Here is a 24,439-nt window from a genome sequence, read left to right as displayed (position 1 = left end):
AATAGAAACATCAAATTCTTAAGCCGTGCCCCCAGCAAATAGCATGGCAATATAGCCCCTCAAACATGGACAAGCCATCTAAAATCAAAATGCACTATCGCGCTCACATGAATTCAAGGTACCGGGAAGAATAATGCACAGTAAATGATAATGAAAATGATATTCCACAGTTTCTGTTATAAAAATTTTTGTCGCTCTCAGCAACTTAAGGAAGTAGACAGCATTTCAGTACTATCATAAGTATGCTTTCTTTAGGCCCAGGTGGACGCACATAGCCCATAGCAGACACAAGTATTTGGTAACGTTATTAACATTTGATTGGTAAGTTAAACATTTGTGGGTGTGGTCAGTGCTCGGGTAGGTGATCGTTTTGGGCCACATTTTGGGGTCATCTTATCTAATGGGATGAAGACAAATGACTGTAAGGATGAAAACTATCAGTAGCCCTATAGGGCGACTGTTTCACAAATAAGGAGAAAAATTGGCTTTAATAAAGAAATAACTAACATGTTTTATCAACAGTGCGAGACTGAAACAATAGCACGGTAAAAATGTCCGTACGTGACTCAAACTACTCAGTGACGGATATATACTACTTAGTGTCATGTGAATAACACAATTTTGCTTTGGTGATTTAGTCTCGTATGAATAGGTATGTATAGATTCTCTTAGAAACTTTTATTAATTTCTTGGAACGGAGATGGAAGGGTCGTAAGTAAATAGTACACGTAATATTTGTATACCAACATTTCTAACTTGCTGTTCGATACAGACTCGCATTCAACCCACGTAAGCTATACAAGATCTGTCAAACTAGTACTTTATCCCGTCAAACTACTAAACTAAATATGTTGGATTTTGAGCGTTTCTATTCCGTTAAAATAATTGCGTTAAACATACTAATTCCATTTTCACGTATGTTGCCCAAATTCAAAGTGTCGAGAATCACCGTACTACTGTTAATATTATTGTGACGTCATAAACTGTGGACGTCAACAAATTGAATTTCAAATCGAGTAGCCACTAGCCATCGGATCGGACACTAGGGTCAGCGAGTTTCCCAAGAAGAAGAAGAACGCAAGTTTGACGTCGGCATCTTCTATTTACTTTTTCCAAGTAATTTTTATCACTTATTTTGGATTTATATAGTTGTAACGCTAATATGCCTTTCCATACATAATTATATCTGGATTTTAGAGATTGTCACTTTGGAATATAAGAACATTTATAGTATCAGAATAGCCTAAACCGAGAATTAATTCCTCTCCACGTAAGCTGTCCAAGTTCGGTGCACCTCAGGTCATAGCAATTACCTACTAAAGTGTCGCTGTGGCATATACCTATTTTTTTAAATTAAACTTTTCATATTTTATGGGTTGATTTCATGCATGACTGATGCAGATGTCTTTTTAAACGTGATGGATTAGCTTAGGTTCGAGTATGACTCGACTGTAGGCCAGTTGTGTAGAGAACCTAGGTTAGGCAAGAAAGAATCTTGGGAAGCCAGGGTATAGGGTAAAAAACCGCATGGTACAGGGTGTACCATGTACGATCGATGTGTACAACCCCAAGAAAAGTACAGTATAATGCGTCCTGACACCGGAGTAGAGGTCTTTACCTAGCTCCGTTTCTCACCAACAAGAAGTCGCGTCTGATGCCCATCTCTGATGTCAGGACGCGTTATAATGTACTTTTTTGGGGGTTGTACACATTGATCGTACATTGTCCACCCCTGTACCATGCGGTTTTTTACCCTAATACCGAATGGCCGGCTTCTACTATTAGCGCGACCACCTTTTCCGAAAATCGAAATTAACTAGTATAGCCTTAATTTGTGTGACTTGGGGGAAAAAATCTACTTCGAGAGGAAAGTAGAGGTCTAAAGGTGTTGCTTCAACAGACACTGGGTCTTGACTTAACATCTAGCTAGTACCTATCCTGGGTTACAGGACGGTAGATCTAGGATACTTATCCGCGGCGGCCTAGACTATGGCAGTTGCAGTTTTTCTATGCAGTTTTTTACCTAATGACTGAACAAGAATTTTAAGTAATATTTTTATTCGGACGACTGTAATTACCTAAACCCCCAGGGGCCAGTACTAAACACGGTGAAATACATGGATGCCCCAATCCCTAGTGGAGTTCCTATCCGCGGTTACGTTCCTTCCCTATCCGTGCGGACTGCTTCTGTAGAAATACCTACAGGACATGTTAAAGTATTTTTTTCAGGAAGCTGGTCACGCTACGTAGAGGCCGGCCATTCGGTATTTTACCCTATTTGCTATACTAGTAGTCCCCAGACCAAGACTGATTGTTTTATTCTTTTGGTTCCTAGTAATGAAGTTTCCTTGAATTATTATAGCCTATGTACTTGATTTGTATTCTCCATGGACATTGATCCCTCATTGTAAATCTCTCCCTAACCCCAGTCATTAATAGCCATGTAGCAGAGGAAATTTTCTTAGCTATCATCACCAGGACAGAAATCTAGGTATATTAGGTACCGATGGTTAAGTTATTGTCAGTTTTCCCAATAGAATGTGAGGGCAAGATAGCCTTACTACACTGTATTGACTGGATAATGTTACGAGGGTGTTTGCCTGGTGTATGCTCTACGTCATGATTTTTTCATGATTTTGTGTTTGATATAAGTTTGCCTTTTATTATCAAATTAAACCTCTTAAATTCTCATGGCCAGGTTAAGTACCCCGATATTTTCAGAACCCCTAGTTGTCAGTGCTTCACATATTCATCGCAGCAATGGTTGCCGTGTGTTTAGTAAATATGATATAACCAGCAATTTTGATAAGGAAAATCAAGACTTGATGAAGTTTTGAATGATGTGGAATAGTTTAATCCCCAAGTAGTTTGATGCCTGACCTCTAGAAAGCCATTTGATTTTATACAATAAGGAAATCAGTGGTATTAAGAAGGAAAGAACAAATGGATTCATTAATTTTTCATGGAAGCCATAAAGGTATGCTCACACCCAAATATTCAAGCATAGTAGGCTTATGTGCTCCTTTTATGTGTAACCACAACCATATATAAAAAAATCTGAGGAATATGTTAAGTACTATATGTAATGTTAAGGGGGTGGTCCCTCCAAAGTTCTCATTTGCTTGGATTAGATAAGGATATATCCTGTATGCTATCATCACCATTATTATCATGAAACTTATTTACTTCAGCATTTTTCTTTATAGAATTAAACCTATAAAATGAGCTCTCTTAATCCCTTTATTTCCTTTACCCTTTTGCCCTTAACCTTCATCAGGTCTAGGTCTTCATCTGTCACCATTTTCTATGATTTTCCAAATCCTCCAACAGGTCATCAGCCAGTTACTTGAAGTTTAATGCTTCACTGTCCAACTGTTGTGCATCCCTTCACGTTGTATGTCCAGATCATCTCAGTCCTGCAGATCTTGGCTTGTTTCCATTCTTTTGATAATACATCTCTCCACCAGTTCCTCATTCATAATATGATATCCCCACTTTTCTCCAGCCCTGAATTTTTACATTTTAAGGTCATATCTTTTTAAAGCTGACTCTATTTTCCTTGTGTGGACACATGTTTCTGCTAGATAGAGTAGGCCAACCCTAGCATGTACCTCATGGCCAGGTACATTCCAGGTAAAAGGAATGTAGTGGCCGACAGGCTAAGTCATCAGGGACAGGTTCTAGGGATGGAGTAGTCTCTGCATCAGGAGATAGTGGACAAGCTTTTTCATTTGTGGGAGAGAACAATGATAGACCTCTTCACGACAAAGTTCAACAGGAAGCTATCGGTCTGTTGTTTAATGGTTCCAGATCTTTTTGCCATGGCAGAGGATGCCCATCAACATCCTTGGGACAGACAGCCTGGATCTCCATGGTTTCTCCCCCCTTTTGTCTGACCCAACATGTCCTGACTAGAGTATGTACAGTGGTCCCCTGTATTTGCGGGGGATGCGTACCAGACCCCCCAGTGAATAGTTAGAACCCGTAAATGTTTGGAACCCCTATGAAAATGCTAAAAAACAGCCTATTTTGTTCATGAAACTTACCTGACAGATATATATAGCTGTATTTTCTGACGTCCGACAGAATTTCAAAATTCGCGGCACACGTAGTGGGTGGCGGTCAGGTGGTAGTACCCATTCCCGCCGCTGGGCGGCGGATATCAGGAACCATTCCCATTTTCTATTCATATTTTTTTCTGTCGCCGGTGCTGCAAACATCTGTTTACAGTACCTCCGTCTAGGATTTTTTGTTTTTTCATTATCTCGCTTAATATTATCTGGATTGACTTTTGGTATCGACTTCTGGATTGTTGGATTGGCACGCGGAATAGTGGATTGGTTTTTGATTTTGGATTGGCTTTTCTAGATTCAGTATGTCTGGATCAAGTTCGGGAAGTTACAGAGTGTGTGTGAGGAGTGAATGTAAGGTGAGGCTTCTTAAACCTTCAGTTGATCCTCACACAGTTTGTATGGATTGCAGGGGGCATGTTTGCGTGGCTGATGATCGGTGCAATGAATGTAAGGATTTGGATGATGATAAATGGAGGATGTATGAGACCTATCGGCGTAAATTAGAGCGCGATAGAGTCAGGAGGTCTTCCTCTAAGGGCAGCTCTACTAAAGGTAAGGATAGTAACATTTCTCCTCCTCTAACACCAGTAGAATTTTGCCCAACCTAATCCTGTTTTGTTGCCTTCGGGCCCCAGTGCTGTGTCTGGAGAAGGTAACACCCTTTCTCTGATTCTAGAGTCTATTCGTGCTCTCGAATCTAAAGTTTTGGCCCTAGAAACCGGCCCAGTGAAAGTTTGTGTCAGTGCCCCTAGTGTTGTGGAGGGTGGGGGCGTCAGATCGGCCCCATAATGCCTCTAGGCCTAGACCTCTATCGGACTCCCAGGACTCAGGGAGTGGGTATGTCGAAAGCCGCAAGAGGGTTACGGGGGCTCCCCACCGATCTGGCGTCCCTTCGGCAGGCCTTGTTGCTAAATCCCAGGCTGCCAAGGAGCGCGCACGAGCGCGTATCCTGAAAGATTGCTTTTCGTCCTCCGAAGCGTCCTCCCCGCGCAAGGGGTGGAGCGCTCGGAGAGACTCGCGTCCGTTGAAAAGGACTTTTCGCTTTGAGGACGCTTCACGTCCTATGTCTCCTTTCGTCAGAGGACGCTTATGACGCCTTTCCTCCTCAGAAGAGAGGAAGGCGTTCTACCGATGAGGACGTTAGTTTCCACGCACAGGCGTGTTCACCTGAGAGGCAGATAGCTGTACCTGCTAGAAGGAAGGAGGCGTCCCCTCGCCCCTCGCCTTCTCGCAGTCTCAGTCCTGCCCCTTCTTTTGCTCCTTCGTCACCTACGAAGGATATCCTTGTGTCCCTTCAGGACCAGCTTACGTCGCTGATGGCTCAGAGGACTTGCCCAGCAGCAGTCGAGTCTAGGCGTAGGAAGGACGTTCGGCTGCCCGTCAAGAGGACGAAGCGGCCTCATTCTCTCTCAGCTCGCTCGTCTCTCTCTCCGCTTCCGGATCGTCAACGTTCTCGCTCTCCTAGCAGATCTTTTACTCTCTCAGGAGAGGACGCTCGTCAAGACGCTCGGCGTTCGAAGCCAGGACGCTTTGCGCTCTCGCAGGCAAGTAGCGGTTGAGGACGCTCGCCGGACGCTCGGCGTTCTAGACAGGACGCTTTGAGCTCTCTTCAAGACTCTTTTAAGGACGCTCACGGCAGGACGCTCGGCGTGCGAAGCAGGACGCTTCTGGTCATAGACAGGACGCTTTTGAGACGCTCCGCAGGACGCTCGCCGTGTGAAGCAGGACGCTTTTCGAGCGAAGCAGGACGCTTTGGAGCCTGCAAAGCAGGACGCTCGCTCTTCTAAGCAGGACGCTTTTGGCGCTGCTCTTCAGGAAGCTCGCTCTTCCTTCGAAGGGGAGCTTCGTTTAAGACAGTTAACTTGGCTTTTAAGGATGCTTCTCTTTCGGAAGATGTCCGTGCATCTAAAGAGCAACGTACGGCTGCTTCCGTACCTGTAGGGGATACTTCCAACCAACGGAAGTCTTTATTCAGGATTGAGCCTAAGGGACGTACTCCCTCTCCTGATAGGCGTTCTCCAGTTCCTCTTAGGGAGGAAGGGGAGCATAGTAGTCCAGGGAGTTCCGTAGAGGAAGAACAGCCGGTAGCTTCAGCTGTCTCGGACTACAAGGTTCTTGTTAGGCTGTTACGTTCAGCATTCGGAGACAAGTTCCAGCCTACAGCCCCTAGGTCTCCTCCCTCACAACTTCGTCGTCCAAGACCGTAAAGACCCCTGAATTCGTCGAACGAAATGAAAACGTCTCTGTCGACCAAGAGGGCGTTTAAGAAACTCCAAGACTTTATGTCCAGAAGGAAGGATCAGGGCAAGACCACTTTCGCCCATCCACCCTCTAGACTCGCAGGGAAAGGAGGAGTTTGGTATGAGACCAAGGAGGATGTCGGGATAAAGGTCCCTTCGTCCGCGTTGGGTGACTTCTCCAGTTTAGTGGACGCCCAGAGGAGGTCTCTCTTAGCGTCGGCTAAGGTGACCTGGACTCCAGTTGAGACTGACCACAACTTGAAGGTCTTCTTCGTACCCTTAATGTTTTTAATTTCCTAGACTGGTGTCTGGGAGTTTTGGACCGTCAGTCTAGAAGTCCTGATTCTCTCAGTCTGGGGGAGCTGTCCAGCGTGTTGTCATGTATGGACAAGGCCGTCAGGGATGGTTCGGAGGAGCTAGTTTCGAATTTTGGAACTGCTTTCCTAAAGAAAAGAGCATTGCTGTGCAATTTTAACGGCTAAGGTCGGTATCTCCAGCTCAGAAAGCGGATTTGCTCTTTGCGCCTCTTTCGGACCATCTCTTCCCCCAGGCTATGGTAAAGGATCTGGCACAGAGTTTGCAAGAGAAGGCGACCCAGGACCTCTTGGTTCAATCTTCAAGACGTCCAGCGGTTCCTTCCACGTCAACTTTCAGCAAACCCCCGAAGAAAGTCAAAACCCTTTCGCGGGGCACCCCCCTCGAGAGCAGACTCCCCGAGGGAGAGGTTTTTCAAGAGGAAGAGCTTCATTCAAACCGAAAACCAGCAAGTGAAGATCTCGTCCTTCAGACACCAGTCGGGGCCAGACTGGAATTCTTTGCGGAGTCTTGGAGGCAGAGAGGAGCGGACCCTTGGACCCTCAAGATAGTAGAACGGGTACAAGTCCCTTTTCTTCATCCTCCTCCTTTGACTTCGACTCCCAGAGACCTCTCTCCATCCTATCAGGGAGAGAAGAAAAAAGGGTTCTTTTCGATCTCTTAGACCAGATGGTCGAAAAAGAGCGGTGGAACAAGTCCTGGACCTAGAGTCACCGGGCGGCTTCTACAACAGGATTTTCCTTGTGCCAAAGCAGTCATCAGGTTGGCGCCCGGTCCTGGATGTGAGCAGGCTAAATCTTTTTGTAGAAAAGATAAAGTTCAGAATGGAGACGCCTCAGTCGGTGCTGGGAGCATTGAGCCTGGCGACTGGATGGTGTCTCTAGACCTGCAGGACGCATACTTCCACGTCCCAGTCCACCCTCTGTCAAGGAAGTACCTGAGATTCGTCTTGGACAACAGGGTTTGGCAGTTCAGAGCCCTTTGTTTCGGTCTCAGCACGGCCCCGATGGTTTTCACAATGATTATGAGGAATGTAGCGAAGTGGCTCCATTCGTCAGGAATCAGGATATCCCTCTACCTCGACGATTGGCTGATCAGAGCGTCGTCGAGGCAGAAGTGTCTGAAGGACCTTCAGTTTACGCTAGCCCTAGCAAAGTCTCTGGGTCTGTTGGTCAACACCGAAAAGTCGCATCTGACCCGACACAGTCCATCGTGTATCTGGGGATTCAGATGGATTCAGTGGCTTTTCGGGCGTTTCCATCCCAGGAACGTCAGCGACTGGGGTTAGAGAAAGTCGCAGCCTTCCTAGAGAGAGAAGCTTGTTCGGTGAGGGAGTGGATGAGTCCTGCTGGGCACCATTTCCTCACTAGAAAAGTTTGTCTCGCTGGGAAGACTGCACCTCAGGCCTCTTCAATTCTTCCTTGCGGAAGAATGGAAGTCGAAAGGGGACCTGAATGCGATCCTAAGGATCTCCAACGATGTAAGAGTTCACTTAAGATGGTGGCTCGACCCTCAGAAGTTACGAGAGGGCCTCTCCTTAAATCTTCTGAGCCCCGACCTAGTGTTGTTCTCAGACGCTTCCACTTCCACCTGCCAGGTTGGGGAGCAACACTAGGGGGGGAAGAAGTGTTCAGGCTCCTAGGGAGAAGGGGAACCAGGTAGCCTGGCACATCAATGTAAAGGAACTGGCAGCGATATTCCTGTCGCTGCAGTTCTTCGAAGAGAAACTGTCAAGCAAGGTTGTTCAAGTCAACTCGGACAGTACCACAGCCCTTGCGTATCTAAAGAATCAGGGAGGGACTCGCTCCAGATCCCTTTTTCTCCTGGCGAAGGAAGTTCTACTATGGGCAGACGCAAGGCACATCAAGATCCTGACAAGATTCGTGGCAGGAGTTCAGAATGTCAGGGCGGACCTTCTCAGCCGCCGGAATCAGCTTCTGCCAACAGAATGGACCTTGCACCAGGAAGTCTGTCAAAAGTTATGGAAATTGTGGGGACGTCCTCTAGTAGACCTGTTCGCTACATTGAGGACGAAGAGACTTCCTCTGTATTGCTCCCTGGTTATGGACCCGGGGGCAATTGCAGTGGACGCGTTGCTCTGGAACTGGACAGACCTGGATCTTTACGCCTTTCCCCCATTCAAGATCATGGGGACGTAATGAGAAAGTTCGCAGCGTCAGAAGGGACAAGGTTGACTCTGATTGCTCCAATGTGGCCAGCAAGAGAGTGGTTCACTAGAGGTCATGACGTTCCTTGTGGACTTCCAAGAACGTTGCCCTGGAGGAGAGATCTACTCAGACAGCCTCACTTCAAAATTTTGGACACCAAAACCTCTCCGCTCTGGCCCTGACTGCGTTCAGAACTATCGAAAAGCTGGCCAGAGCGAGAGGCTTTTCAAAGGCAGCTGCGAGAGCAATCGCTAATGCTCGAAGAGCCTCTTCAAGAGCTGTCTACCAGTCTAAGTGGTCTTCCTTCAGGGCATGGTGCAAGAAGGAAGGAATTTCCTCTTCCACGACCTCTGTGAATCAGATAGCAGATTTCTTTCTCCATCTAAGAAATGTGCAAAAAATTGGCAGTTCCTACAATCAAGGGTTATAGGAGTATGTTGTCTGCCGTTTTTCGCCACAGAGGAATGGACCTTTCCGACAATAAGGATCTGCACGATCTCTTAAGGTCGTTTGAAACTACCAAAATTCCAGAAGCAAGACCGCCCTCATGGAATTTAGATGTGGTATTGAAAACATCTGATGCTTAGTCCCTTTGAGCCTCTCCATGAAAAAGCTTCGCTAAGGGACTTAACGAGGAAAACGCTTTTCCTAACTTCTCTGGCGACGGCGAAGAGAGTTAGTGAAATCCAAGCGTTCAGTAGCCTAGTGGGTTTCAAGGGAGACAGCGCTGTCTGCTCGTTGAACCCTTCTTTCTTGGCTAAGAACGAGAACCCGTCTAATCCTTGGCCAAAGAGCTTCGATATCAAAGGAATATCGAGTCTCGTGGGTCAAGAACCAGAGAGAGCCCTGTGCCCTGTCAGGGCTCTCAAGTTTCTATGTGAATAGGACTAGAGAGATAAGAGGTCCCTCAGGTAATCTCTGGTGCTCGGTGAAGAGACCGGATTTACCGTTGTCGAAGAATGCTGTTGCTTTCTTCTTGAGGGACGTCATTAAAGAGGCTCATTCATCTTGCCAGAAGACTGATATGAGCCTCTTTAAAGTGAAAGCTCACGAGGTCAGAGCCGTAGCTACCTCTCTTGCCTTCCAAAGGAACATGTCTATCAGAGATATTCTTGATAGCACCTTCTGGAGGAGCAATTCCGTATTCGCCTCACATTACCTCCGGGATGTGAGGACGATTTACGAGAAAACTGTAGTTCTTTGGGACCTTACATTTCGGCAGACACAGTTTTGGGGGCTGAAGGTAGCTCTCTCCCTATCCCTTAGCTTAGTTAGGAGGTTAGTTTATTGTGTTTTTGTGGTTGATGGTGAGATCTTCTGTGAAAATCTCCCATTCCATAGTGTTAATATCAGGGGTTTTTTGCGTTAGTTGGTCAGGTGGTGGTCGGTTGCTGTGTTACTGCCATATGTTTGCCTAGTGGTCTTGTCACATTGTGGTCACGCCCCCGTTGACAGAGCATCCAGAGAGCACCAGCACTACAGGTCAACACCTGGCTGGCAACTCTGATAAAGCATAAGCAGGCTTTTGGTGACAGTAAATCACATAGTCTACTTTGCTATCAGGTAAGGAACCAATAAGATAATCTTTTATTTTATTTTAAATTTCCTAAAAAATCCTAGTCTGTCTCTACCCACCATCCGATGGTGTGATTCAGCTATATATATATCTGTCAGGTAAGTTTCATGAACAAAATGGGTAGTACCCATTCCCAGCGGCGGGAATGGGTACTACCACCTGAGGCCGCCACTACGTGTGCCGCGAATTTTGAAATTCTGTCGGACGTCAGAAATACAGCTAATATATATATCTTGCCCAGGTACGTATGAAACAAACTTAATTGTATTATAACAATAACATTTTGTTTGTTAAAACTCAAGAAAAACCACTAAAAATGTTCATACTTGGTTTTTTTAATAGTTTTATCACAAAAAGTGCATTTTATGATGAAATTGATAAAAAAAAACCAGGCATTTGTGGATATTTCTCATAGAAAAATACCACGAATGCGCGAATTTTCCGCGAATAAGGCGGGGAAACGTTCCCGAGAGAAATCCGCGAATCCGGAGAACACGAATACGGGGGGCCCACTGTAATGGTTTTTCAGAATCTCAAGGTGACTCTAGTAGCTCCTTTGTGACCCCAAGCAGAGTGGTTTTACCAGATCAGTTATCTCTGCTCTCTGGCAGTCCCCGACGAGAAATACCCCCTTGGTTCAATCTCCTCTGTCAACCTCATGTAGAGAGTAGAGAGATACCATCAATCGGTAGGATACCTGTCCCTTCACGGCTGGGGGCTATCCAGTATCTCCTGCATGCAAGAGGCTATTCTTGCAGCGTAGCAACTCAGCTGTCTGGCTATCTCGTATCTTCAGCCGTCTACCTGGGAAATGGGCTGTCTACTGTGATTGGTGTCGTCGATGGGGTTTCTCTCCACTCAGAATTTCTGTTCAGCAGATGGCTGATTTGCTGATCTTCCTCAGAACAGAATAACACCTTTCTGTCTGTTTCTGCTATTAAGGGCTATAGTGCTGCCTTGGGATTGGTTCTTTGTCTGAAAGATGTGAACCTAACTTAATGTTGGGAAATTTCTATGCTGCTCAAAAGCTTTAAGCAGTCTTGTTCTCCTAGAGAACTCAAACCTCCTACCTGGGAACTGACTTTGGTGCTCAGTTTTCTCTCTCGAGCCACCATATGAACCACTACGTTGGTCATCGGACAGGGACTTGACCCTTAAGACAGTTTTCCTGTTGGCCTTAGCTTCATCGAAGAGAGTGGGGAAATGCCATGGCCTGACTTTTGATGTAAAAATACCAGGGGTGAGGGTCTGTAGCCTTCAAATTTGTCCCAGAATTTGTTGCTAAGCCTCAAAATCCCTCGGTTCTGAGAAATTTGCCTTTTTTTCATCCCTTCCCTTGAGGATTTTGTTGACAACGATCCAGATGAATTACTCCTTTTGTCTCATCAGAGCAGTGCATAGTTATATATAAGGGACTCTACACCTCATACCAGGGTACCAAAGACTTTTTGTTAGCGCATGTGCATTTCGTTTTGGCTACGTGAAGTGATTAAGCATCCTAGCCCAGCCCACTCATCATCATCAACTTCTATACTGCCAATTGCAAGCATACAACATTAGAGGACTAAGTTCCTCCTTGGCATTCAAGAACTTGTCCATTCATAAGATTTTGAATGCTGCTTCTTGGCTTTGCCAAACCACTTTCACCTCCTACCTGCGGGACATTGCCCACAGGTCCTTGGATGCTTTTTTCTTGGGTCTGGTAGTGGCTGCTCAACAAGTTGTGTAGCTCATCCAGTGCCCTAGCAGGACAGTTTGTATGTTGCCTAAGATGATGGTATGGAAGTGAGAATGATTGAGATCGCTGTCCTCTTTTCTTTCCCCCTTTTTTTTTCCTTCTCCTCTACCTACGGCCAGTATGAAGATGGATCCATCATATGCTGGAACTGGTCAGATACAGGTGAATGAAGCAGCCTTACTGTTAGCATTTTATATTATATACAAATATACCTTTCAGTGCCAAACCCTTCTTCTCTCCAGCAAGGGGAGAGAGGAACAATAACAAACCTATATAGGTGGCTACCTTAGTTTATTATCTGAACAGATATAGCGCTTTAACTTCCTCCTATGTAATGAATCTCAGCATTGTATTTTAGCCCAGTAGTCTGAATGTCAGATACACATATATGTAACAGTACAGAGGATTAGGTCTCCCTCCCTTGAATTCCTTTATCCAGGAAGTGTGGCTAGGCGTGTCGAACCTCCAGTCAGTTCAAGACTCTCTTACCTCTCACCAAGAGTGAGTCTATCCTAATTTAAGACACAGGTTTGTTCTGCATATGAACAAATGACAAATATTAAATTAATTTGCATTTTACATAGCTAACAAACCTGTGGTCTTAACATTTACTGCCCACCTTTAGCCACCCCTCTTTCAGTTAGTCCTGGGCTAGAAGAAAAACTAAAACGTCACAAGATTCAAGTTGGGTTGCTGGCCTCCATTTACCTCATCTCCCTAACAGATGCCAGATGCCACCAGTTCCTTGCATGAACAATAATTATTTTTTACCAGTTACAGCTGGCGCCAGAAGATTTGTTTTATTCATGAAAACTTACCTGACAGATATATATATAGCTGTATTTTCTGAAGTCCGACCGAATTTCACAAAACCTCACGGCACACGCAGTGGGCGCCAGGTGGTAGTACCCATTCCCGCCGCTGGAGGCGGATATCAGGAACCATTCCCATTTTTCTATTCATATTTTTTTTCTGTCGCCGTGCTGTAAACAACTGTTTCATACAATGAACTTACCTGTCAGATATATACATAGCTAAGACTCCGTCGTCCCCGACAGAAATTCAAATTTCGCGCCACTCGCTACCGGTAGTCAGGTGATCTACCTGCCTGCCCTGCCCTGGGCGGCAGGACTAAGGAACCATCCCCGTTTTCTATCATATTTTCTCTGTCGCCGGTGGTATCAACATTGTTGTTACTACCTCCTGACTGGAATTCGCTTTTTCAAGACTTTATTGATCATCTTTATTGATTTCTTGGTGACGTACTGGATCGTTGTTTTGGCATTCGCTACTGTGGACTGGATTTGGACTTGCTTTTGATTTTTCTCTTAGAATGTCTGATTCAAGTGTTAGTGTGAGAGTGTGTGTGAATGTAGGCTGCAAGGTGAGGATACCGAAGGCTTCGGTTGATCCTCACACTGTATGTCGTAAATGTAGGGGTTTGACTGTTCTTTGGCTAACACCTGTATTGAGTGTGAAAGTTGAATGCTAATGAATGGAAGACTCTAACTTCTTACTTGAAGAAGTTAGAGAGGGATAGGATTAGACGAGCTGCACAAAAAGAGTGTGATACAAGGCCTATTGAGCCTTTTCCTGAGTCTAACTCTCCTTGTATTAATGAATATGATTCTCCCTATGTATCTGAATCCTCACAGGCTTTGCAATTCGGATTCGGCTTCTGAAATCGCCAATCTGAAGGCTACTCTTCGTAAATGAAGACAAAGATGGCGGCCATGCAAGGTAAGGCTAGTGATTGTGATTACTAAGTGAAGTGAGTGTTCCCAGTGTTGTGGAGGGGGCGTCTGACCGTCCCTGCGATGCTCCCAGGCCTAGACCTCTTCCAAACTCACATACCCAGAGGAGTAGGAAAGTCGAAAGTCGTACGGAGGTTGTGGGGGAATTCCCAACGGTCAGGCAGTCCCTTCAGCAGGTTCTGTTTCGTTACAGTCTGCTCAGGACACCGCTCAAATAGAAGCGTCCTACGAGATTGTTTCTCGTCGTCCGGTTCTCCTTCACCTAAACGAGGGTGGAAGGACTCGGATCTTTCTAGGCCACTGAAAAGGCATTGGAAAGAGCGAGCGTTCGACTCGAGCCCGGAGCGCTTCTCGGAGGAGATCCTTCCTGCTATCAAGAAGGCTAAGCTGGTTTCGACGCCTCCTAGAGATGTATTTGATGATCGCACTTCTCGAGTTCTCCTGCTTCTTCTATTGAAGAGGACGCTGGGGTGGCTTCCAAGAGGATTTTGCTGGCAGTTCAAGAGCAGATTGCCTCTTTGGTGGGAGTTCTTTCAAGGGATCCCCCTCGCAAGAAAGACGCTAGACTTCCTATTAAGAAGTCTCGTCTTCTTTCTCCAGCTAGACGTGAAGCGTCCGCCAGACATAGGACGTCTTCCAGGCAAGAAGAGGCGTACAAACGTCAGGATCTTTCTGAGCGAGTTGCTCGAGATCAGGATACGCTCAGGCGCGCAGGCGCCCAGTTAGGCGTGAAGGATCCAGCCAAGCGCGAGGCGCCAGCCAGCGCGAGTTTCAGCCAGGCGCGAGGCGCCAGCCAGGAGCGAGGCACCAGCCCAGGCGCGAGGAGTTGCGTGAGGCGCCAGACAAGCGCGAGACGTCAGCCAGGCGCGAGATGCCAGCCAAGCTACACGCTCCAGCCAGCGTGAAGCGCCAGCCAGGCGCGAGGCGCCAGACAAGCGAGGAGCGTTTCAGGCGCGAGAAGTCAAGCAGACGCGAGACTTCTTTTAGATGTGAGAGAGAGTCGGTTCACTCGATGAGCCCCTCTCCTAGTAGGAGTTTGTCTCCAGTAGAGAGAGAACGGGAATGAAGATCCTCTCGTTTTCCAGGCACAGATTCTCCACAAGGTGTAGAAGGAGATTCGGAAGAAGAGGGAGACGGTAGAGAAGGAGTCTCGAACTATAAAGTTCTGACTGACCTTTTTTTACGAGAATACGGAGATTCTTTAACTCCTGCCGCTCCTCCTTCGCCTCGATCACTGTTTCGAGTGCGATTGTGCCTAAGTCTTCGTCGGTCTTGAAGATGAGACCTACGATCTCTATGAAGAGAGCGCTTCAGTCCTTAGACAAATGGATGTTGTCTAAGAAGGATCTGGGCAGAACTACCTTCTGTATGCCTCCAGCCATACTTTCTGGCAAGAGAGGTTTCTGGTACCGAACTGGGAGAAACATGGCTTTCTCTCCCAGCGGCAGCCGAAGCAGACTTCTCAACCTTGGTTGACTCGTCAAGGAGACACGCTTTGAATGGAGCTCGCGTGTCTTGGGCTATTTCGGAGACGGATCATCTCCTCAAGGGACTCTTCCATATTTTGGAAGTGTTTAATTTCCTAGACTGGTCCCTTGGTGGGGTGATGTCTAAGAAAGCTCATGACTCGGATGGTCTTGACCCAGAAGTAATTCTCAGTACTTCTTGCTATTGACAAGGCGGTACAAGACGGATCGGGAGAAATCTCCTCTCTTTTCGGAGCAGTACTCCTTAAGAAGAGGAGTATTTTTAGTTCATTCCTAACAAAGGCGGTTTCTCCCTCACAGAGAGCAGCCCTGGTTTTCGCTCCCATGTCTGACTTCCTGTTTCCTTCTCAGTTAGTGAAGGACATTTCTCGATCACTGACTGAGAAGGCGACTCAGGATCTTCTCCTGCAAACTGCAAGGAAGAAGAGACCTCTTGTTTCTGTAGACAAGAAAGGACCGACTTCTACGGTTCAGCCCTTTCGAGGAGGGCCTCTCTCCAGAGCTACCTCTAGAAGAGGTCTTGAGAGGAGAGGTAAGGCTCCTTCCCGTCCCTTTAAGAAAGGGAAGTGAGACAGACAGCCTCCAAACACCAGTGGGGGCCAGGCTTCTCGAATTTGCAGACGCCTGGTCACTCATAAACTCAGACGCCTCTTCCATGTCCATAATAAGGAAGGGAGATATCTTATCCCCTTCCAAGACAGTCCTCCGCTAACGACCATTCCGCGGGAACTGTCAGCCAGATACGGGACCCTGTATGAGGGATAACTCTTCGTCTGATGGTGAATCAAATGTGGGACAAAAGAGCTATAGAACTGGTTCTAGAGCAAAACTCTCCGGGGTTTTACAATCGGCTTTTCCTGGTTGCGAAAGCCTCGGGGGGCTGGAGACCAGTTCTAGATGTCAGCGCTCTGAACAAGTTCGTTCGAAAGGAGAAGTTCTCTATGGAGACTTCGGCCTCAGTCCTTGCGGCTTTACGTCAAGGAGATTGGATGGTGTCGCTGGATCTCCAGGACGCCTATTTTCATGTCCCGATTCACCCTTCGTCGAAGAAGTACCTCCGTTTCAAGACGGGGGGAAGGATCTTTCAGTTCAGGGCCTTGTGTTTCGGCCTATCCACAGCGCCTCAGGTCTTCACAAGCCTGATGAAGAATGTGGCGAGGTGTCTTCACCTCAAAGGCGTCAATATCTCTCTATATTTGTTTGGACGATTGGCTCATGAGGGCCAGAACAGAGAGACAGTGTTTGGAGGACCTTTCTTTGACCCTAGACCTGATAAAGGTTTCGTTGGGACTACTCGTGAACCTCGAGAAGTCACAGCTGATTCCCAGACAGAACTTGGTCTATCTGGGGATTCAGATGGATTTCTCGGGGTTTTCGAGTATTTCCTTCGCAAGAGAGAATCGTGAGAGGCTTGGAAAAAGTCTCTCTCTTAGGGAAAGAACGAACTTCGGCGAGGGAATGGTTAAGCCTACTAGGCACCCTTTCCTCGCTCGAACAGTTCTTTCCTCTAGGAAGACTACATCTTCGCCTCTTCAGTTTTTTTCCTATAAAGAGATCGTGGAACTGGAAGAACACGGGACTTCTCTCCGACAGTTTTCTCCTCCAAGGGAAATGAAACCACACCTGCTGGTGGTTGTCCCCTCTAACAGAGAACAAGGGAATTTCTCTGGAAGTTTCCGAACCCAAACCGAGTGTTGTTTTCCGACGCATCGGAGAAGGGTTGGGGAGCAACACCTAGGACCGAGAGAAGTGTCAGGCACCTGGAAGACAGCAGTCACAGTCCTGGCACATAAAATTGCAAAGAAACTTCTAGCAGTTCACTTAGCGCTAAAGTTCTTCGAACCCTTTGTGACGAACAGTGTGGTCCAAGTGAATGTGGACAACACTACAGCCCTGTCCTACATTCGGAAGCAGGGAGGAACGCACTCCGTGTCGCTGTACGAGATAGCAAGAGATCTGCTAATTTGGGCCTCACAAAAAAGAAACATCGCCCTCCTAACAAGATTTGTTCAGGGGACGAGAAACATCATGGGCGGACAGACTGAGCAGGAGAAGCCAGGTCCTTCACACAGAATGGACTCTTCATTCAGAGGTGTGTCAGAGTCTTTGGGATCTTTGGGGCACTCCCTCACGTAGATCTGTTCGCCAACATTCCTTTCCAAAAGGCTGGAAGTCTTTTGTTCAGTGGTGGAAGACCCAAGAGCTCTCGTGGGTCGATGCCTTCCTGCGGAACTGGGTCTATGTGGACGGGATACGCTTTCCCCCCTTTCAAAATAAAAACCTGGGACAAGTGTTGAGAAAGTTCGTAGCGTCCAACGGGACAAGGATGACCCTGATAGCCCCGTTTTGGCCAGCACAAGATTGGTTTGCAGAGGTGCTGGAGTGGACAGTAGACTTCCCAAGATCCCTTCCAAAAAGGATGATCTTCTCAGACAGCCACACTTCGAGAGGTTTCATCAAAAACCTCCCCGCTCTCGCTCTGACTGCCTTTCGACTATCGAAAGACTTGTCAGAGCGAGGGGGTTTTCTCGCGAAGCTGCAAGCGCTATCGCTAGAGCCCGCAGAGCTTCCACTAGACGAGTCTATCAGTCGAAGTGGGAGGTATTCAGAAGGTGGTGCAAGTCTAAGAAGTTGTCCTCCTCCAGTACCTCTATAACCGAAATCGCCGATTTCCTGTTGTTCTTGAGAGAGGTCTCTCATTTGTCTGTATCGACAATCAAAGGATACAGGAGCATGCTGTCGGCAGTATTTAGAAACAGAGGCCTAGACAGCTGACAATAAAGATCTGCACGACTTGATTAGATCGTTTGAAACGACAAAATCGAAGGAACTAACTCCACCCAGCTGGAACCTGGACGTAGTTCTCAAGTTCTTTCGTCGGACAGATTTGAGCCTCCCCACGTAGCTTCGTTCAGGGATATAACAAGAAAATGCTTGTTTCTTTCTCCTATCTTTGGCGACAGCCAAAAGAGTTGGCGAACTTCATGCCCTAGAAGATGAAGTCGGCTTTAACAAAGACTCGGCCTTTTGCTCGTTTAGAACTCTGTTTCTAGCGAAGAATGAAAATCCATCGAATCCCTGGCCCAAGAGATTCGAGATCAAAGGCTTATCGAGTCTAGTAGGGAGAGAAACAGAGAGGTCTCTTTGCCCGGTAAGAGCCTTGAAGTTCTTCTTACAAAGAAAGAAACAAATGGGAGGCTCTAGACAAAGTCTTTGGTGTTCGATTAAGGACCCCCCACAAGAATCATGTCTAAGAACGCATTAGCTTACTTCATTAGGAGCGTCATTACGGATGCTCACAAGTTCTGTCCTGACGACTCTTTTCCGCTTTAAGAGTAAAAGCCCATGAAGTTAGAGCAGTGGCGACGTCTCTCTCTTTTCAGAAGAATATGTCATTTAAGAAAATCATTGACACGACATATTGGAGGTGCAATTCAGTTTTTGCATCTCACTATCTTAAAGACGTTCGCGTGACCTACGAGAAATGTTTTTCTCTGGGACCTTTTGTATCGGCGGATACAATACTGGGTACAGGGAGCAAACCAACCAATCCTTAAATACATACCTTCTACTAGATATGTTCTAGATTCCTGCTGACAAAGAGGGCTTGGTGCTGCACTGGCGGCCAGTCACTGTTGCTCAGTAAGGAACTCTTGTGATATCTTTTAGGGGAGTATTTTAAAAATTTTTTTTTTTAGAATTTTTGTATAAATGAGTTTTTCGTTTCGAGTTAAGGGTTGTTTGTTTATGAGTTCGGGGATAACTCAGAGCAATTCTATATACTAACATGGTGGTTAGGATCAGGTGGTCGGGATTGGTTATGCTCCTTCACAAGGTGTGTTGTCCATAGAATGGTCCAGTACCCATTGACAAAGTCCTTTTAGGCTCTGCCGAGTAAGCGGTTCTTATTACCCATCGACAGACCCACAAGAACTCTAGCCATAGATCTAATATCTCGCTAAAGTCTTGAGGTGATGCAGGACTACCGGGCTACAGCCACGAAGTCTACCACCTATCAGGTAGGAACCAAGGTTTTTCTTTTATACCTACAACATATGTTGTTTACCTGTCTATTCCATATTAGCTGTCTCTGACCCTCCACCAAAGGGTGCCAATCAGCTATGTATATATCTGACAGGTAAGTTCATTGTATGAAAATGATATTGTTATAATACAATAAAGTTTCATACATACTTACCTGGCAGATATATACGATTAATGGCCCACCCAGCCTCCCCGCAGGAGACAGGTGGAAGAGAGAAAATATGATAGAAAACGGGATGGTTCCTAGTCCTGCCGCCCAGGGCAGGCAGGTAGATCACCTGACCTACCGGTAGCGCAGTGGCGCGAAATTTGAATTTCTGTCGGGGACGACGGAGTCTTAGCTATGATATATCTGCCAGGTAAGTATGTATGAAAACTTTATTGTATTATAACAATATCATTTTGCAGTACCTCCGCCTAGGTTTTTTTGGATTTACTGCGTATTTACGTATCTGGATTGTCTTTTGGATATTGATTCTGGATTGTTGGATTGGCAATATGCAATAGTGGACTGGTTTTTGATTTTGGATTGGCTTTTCTGTTAAACGTGATTTGTTCCGATACGTAATACAAACCATCGGTTCCTTTAACAATAGGAAGTAGCTAGCGGCAGCAAATGGAACGGTCGTAAGCTTCGAACAAGGGGAGAACGGTAGTTAACTGCTTGTCCGACAGTCGCGCGCCGCGCGCGCTGGGAGATAAACAAATCACTTTTGCTTTCGGCCGCGTGGGTGTGAAGGACGTGTTCGTCATCGCTCTCTGCCCGCTTCATCGTCGTATGCTTTGTTTATATTGTGTTTTCTACTAATGGTTTGTTTGACTTGAAATGAAACTGTAAGTACACTGTTTTCATTTTCATTACTTAATTATGAACCAACATGGATTATCGCCGTAGATGCGGCGATTTCCTCTCTTTTCATGAATTGAATCCTTGAATTATGTCTCGGTGCGAGGGCGGGCGCGCTCGCGCCGAGTCATGTATTTTGGGCGAAAGTGTGTAATTGAAAAATGTAAGTACTCTTTTCATTATATTTTTTGCCCTGTGCGTTCGTTACCGAGAGTGTGATTGCGCTCGGCACGAGCCTTTTAATTTTGTATAATAGAATGCAATGAAAGTGGATTCGCAATTGCAATATTCTTTTCATTTTAATTTATTTATTTGCATGAAATTTAATTTGGATCAATTTTCGTTCTTACCCGGAATTGATCCTTACGATTTTTTTATGTGAAATGAAATCGCAAGTGCAGTATTCTGTTTCATTTTCATATATATTTTATGATAGCATCATATTATTGGATCAAGTTTCCGTTCTTACCCGGGAATTGATCTTTTCCCCTTTAAGTTCTATGAAGTGAATCGCAAGGGCAGTATTCTGTTTCATTTTCATATTACTTTTCACTGCTGTGCGGGGCTGGGGGAAGCGAAGATCTGCCAGGAAGTCGTCGGAAAGCTCTCCCCCGCGACTCCCTTGGTATCCGATTCTTTCGTCTTCCTTCCTGCCCCCCGCTCAGCTTCTTCGTTGTATTTTGTATTTGGGGCGGGTCTTCCTTGCGTTCGGTAGGGCATGTCTTCCCCCCGTGCGTGAGGGAAACCCCTCTTACCAATCTATCTATGTTACCGCAGGTGCTACATCCGTGGGAGACGACCTTGGACAGGTATGGACCACCGCGGAGGCAGGCGTGCCTAGCATCCACGGGCTGCTGCAGCGTCTAGCGAGGTCTGGGGCGGTCTCCACTACTACCACGGCCGCTTATGCTGCTCCCCCCCCCCCCCTCCTGGTCTACATCCCCATGCTGTGTCGATGACGCCGTCTGCCGCTACTATGGGCCGCAGCCGTACCGAGGTGGGGTTGCCGCCGCCGCCCTGTTTTCTTCGTGTTGCCTGCCCCAGACTTCCGCTGTTCCAGCAGCTCGCCCCTGTGGACCGGCCGCCAGGACCCAGGTTCCGCTGGCTGCCGATGATTCTACGAGGCGATCGCTGGGCCTGCCGTACCTGCCGCTGATGTGATTCCCGCTGTTGCTTGGCTGTCCCTTCTGGGTCTACCGCTGCCGCTGTTCCTGCCGCTCCTGAGCTGGTTGCTGTTCCTGTCGCTCCTGGTTCCTGAGCCTGTCCATGCTGGTCCTGCCCACGGTGTGTCTTCCACCCCAGTCCAGGTCCTTCCGGACAGGTGCAGTCGGGCCGTGTTGCTTCGGCAATAGCCCCGGCTCCGGCCTGGATGGAGGACCTGACGACTGTCCTGCGTGAGCTGACGGGAAGAAGGGAGAAGAGGAAGCTGTCATCTTCGTCTTCATCGTCTGCTGCTGCCTCTTCCCTTCGACTTCTAAGGCCCATAAGCCGAAGAAGAAGAAGGCTGCCTTCCCCCCTAAGAAGTCTCCTTCGGGAACTTCTAAGGGCCCGTCCCACCCCGGTGGGACGGTGGGTCCTTCTGCTGGTCCTCCTGCTCCTTCGGGAGCGGGGCCCGTCTCCCCTTCCGTAAGGAAGAGATAGACGGGGACCAGAGGATATCGGTTAGCTCTGGTACTTCCTCGCCTGGTGCTAGCGGCGATGCCGCTACGCCAGGTTCCGGCTCGGTCTCCTCGTTCGCGAGAGATCCCGAGTGTACGTTCTCCCTCGGGAGACCGTGCAGCCAAGTTTCGGCGCCAGAGTTCGCTCGGCGCCAAGACGCGGCACGGAGCAGAAGGCTGGTGAGAGACGCTCAGGTGACTCTTGCCAGGCCAGCAGCCGCTCTTGCAGCGACCAGCTGGTAACCCGGGTTTTGGGTTTTCCCCCCTAAGAAGGCTCCTTCGGGACCTTCTAAGGGCCCGTCTCGCTCCGGCGATTCGGGGAGCTCTTCTGCCTGGTCCTCCTGCTCCCTCGGGAACAGGGCCCGTCTTTTCTTCTACCAAGGAGAAGAAGACGGGGACCGAGGAGTACCCAGCTTCGGCTGGCACTTCCTCGCCTGGTTTCTAGCGGTTCTGCCGCTAAACCAGGATCCGCCTCGGCTTCTCGTTAGCGAGAAGTACCGAGTGGACGGTCTCCCGCGGGAGACCGTCCAGCCAAAGTCTTGACACCCGAGCTCGCTCGCCGCCAAGACCGAAGCGCGGAGCAGAAGACTGGCGAGTGTCGTGCGACAACTCTCGCCAGGGCCAGTGAACGCTCTCGCAGCGACCAGCTGGCTGCTCGGGTTGACGTGACGGTCGCTGACCAGCCACGGGTTGAGGCGAGGAAGGGTCCCCGCGGCCGTCGGTACCAGCCACGGCTGGTACCAGCGGCTCGACGCGCCGAAGAGGACGCTCGCACGGTTCTCAACCGCGACAGCGAGCCTAGCAGGTCACCTGACGCCGCTCCCATCGGGACCGGGCGGAGACGGTAACCAGCAACAGCTCGCCTGACGCTAGAGATCAGCGTCGACGTTCTCAGCCAAGCCTCTCGCCCCAGGCGAGCGGCAAGGCTAGGCCTGCTGCTCGATCGCCACCGCGGGTTGACGATCAGCAGCAGCCCTCCAAGCACGCTGGTCCTGCCAGCGAGCTGGGGGGAGAGCGTCAGGTCTGCCTCTCCTGTACCTTCAACCTCCTCGGGCTACACCGGGAGGAGCGAGGTACCTATGAGTGATCGCGAGAGGTGCGCCGCTCGCGATCCCGCTATGACGCCGTATGGACCAGGCACGGTTCTAGGACCGACCAGGACATACGCGCAATTAGCTGGAGGGCGACCGTCAGGGGTCTGCCGCTGTTCCTCCTTCTGAAGGAGAGTATCTCGGGATCTGTTCTTGTTGGAGGGACTGGACGGTCCTACTCCGCAAGACGCGGTTACTCCCGAGATACAGAGGAATTTGCAGAAGTCATTAAGCTGATTCGTCAGCATAATGACCCTGCGGAAGGATTGCCGCTCCCACCAGCAGAGACCCACGTCTCTGCTCGAGTCGTTTTGGGGCCCGAGAGGGAACCCAAACCGACGGTGGGTCTGCCGCGATCGGAGCTTGCCGATTCTGTCTCGAACCAGTGTCTCTCGTCTCCGGACAAGAAGGCTCTCTCAGTTCTGGCCGGTTGATCAAGCTACTTCCACCTCCTCTACTGCGACAGCGGCGTTTCTACGTGTCTTCGGACACCGTATTTAAATACTCCTTCGGTCCTCCTGAGAGGTTTCGACCTCGACGAGGACTGGAATGAGTCGGAGGACGTATCGGCTCTCTCCTGTCAGGTGTCGATCAGCCCACCCAGACGACGTTCAACAGTGGCGGCAGACCCTTACCTACAGTGAGAGTTCGTAACCCTCCGCGGGAAAACGTTTTCCTCCTGACGATACGTTTTTCCCAGACTCTGAGAGGCCATCGCCGCAAGCGATGGCTGCTCCTACTCTTCTCCAACTGCTAGTTCCACTGGGAAGGCAAGCGAGTACTAATTCCTCCCCCATTCCCTCTCTCCTTACGGCTACGAGGGAAAGGGGGAAGGATCCTACAGAGATTTCTTTGTAGGATCCCACGTTCGGGACTGCGCTACCGGGGGATCCTTCGGGTCCTACCTGACGTAAGCCCCGGTCGTTGAGGAGGAATCCTGCCCCATTCTCGATTTCTACGGGAATCGAGAGGACCACCAGCCAATATCGTTTGATGAATTCGGTGGGGGTTTCGCAGACTGCTTAGAATTCTACGGAATTTCTAGCGCATTCAGAGTGTTCGAGTTTTTTACGATCTTCAAACACTTACGCGAGACCACGGTCCAAAGTGAGCGAGACGAGAATCCCCGATATGTTACACGATAATCGGGAACCTCGCCTATGCTCGAATTCCTGGAATTTCTAGCATTGGGAGAAGACTGCTGCTGAAAGAAACTATCTCACAGTAGTGACCAACCTGGATAGAGGGATCGGACGGGAATATCCAGTTTGGCTTGAACTATCGTCTTAGTATTCTGTTCACCATTGAAGCTTTCCTTCGAGGAAGACTTCTTCACTCTCTTTGATAGAGAACGAAGGTGGTCGATCTCCAATCCTTATTTTGTTTCTTGAAGAAAGAATTTAGGATGGAGATCGTTGTTCAGAATCCTACGAATATACTACGTATAT

At 48.0% G+C, this 24,439-nt stretch overlaps 1 protein-coding gene across 6 annotated transcripts in view; it reads left to right on the top strand.

The window, feature by feature from the left end:
* LOC135212616 (adenosine 3'-phospho 5'-phosphosulfate transporter 1-like) overlaps positions 1-24,439 on the top strand; it is a 212,434-nt gene that overhangs the window by 74,806 nt on the left and 113,189 nt on the right. For 2 of the 6 annotated variants that reach the window (XR_010313943.1, XM_064246193.1), the window contains exon 1: positions 629-652. The exons of 2 other annotated variants lie outside the window; for them this stretch is intronic. Coding sequence is in view for 1 of the 4 variants with exons in the window: in XM_064246193.1 (XP_064102263.1) it covers positions 645-652 (8 nt within the window). In the remaining 3 variants the exon portion in view is untranslated. Of the gene's footprint in view, positions 1-628; positions 653-966; positions 1,117-2,953; positions 2,978-24,439 lie in introns of those variants that run through there. 2 more of the 6 variants (XM_064246195.1, XM_064246197.1) reach the window with 2 other exon arrangements.

The sequence above is a fragment of the Macrobrachium nipponense genome, chromosome 41 (assembly GCF_015104395.2).
Source record: "Macrobrachium nipponense isolate FS-2020 chromosome 41, ASM1510439v2, whole genome shotgun sequence".
Taxonomy (NCBI): Eukaryota; Metazoa; Arthropoda; class Malacostraca; order Decapoda; family Palaemonidae; genus Macrobrachium; species Macrobrachium nipponense.
The sequence above is the reverse complement of the archived record's forward strand: the minus strand, read 5'-3'. Positions and strand labels throughout refer to the sequence as shown.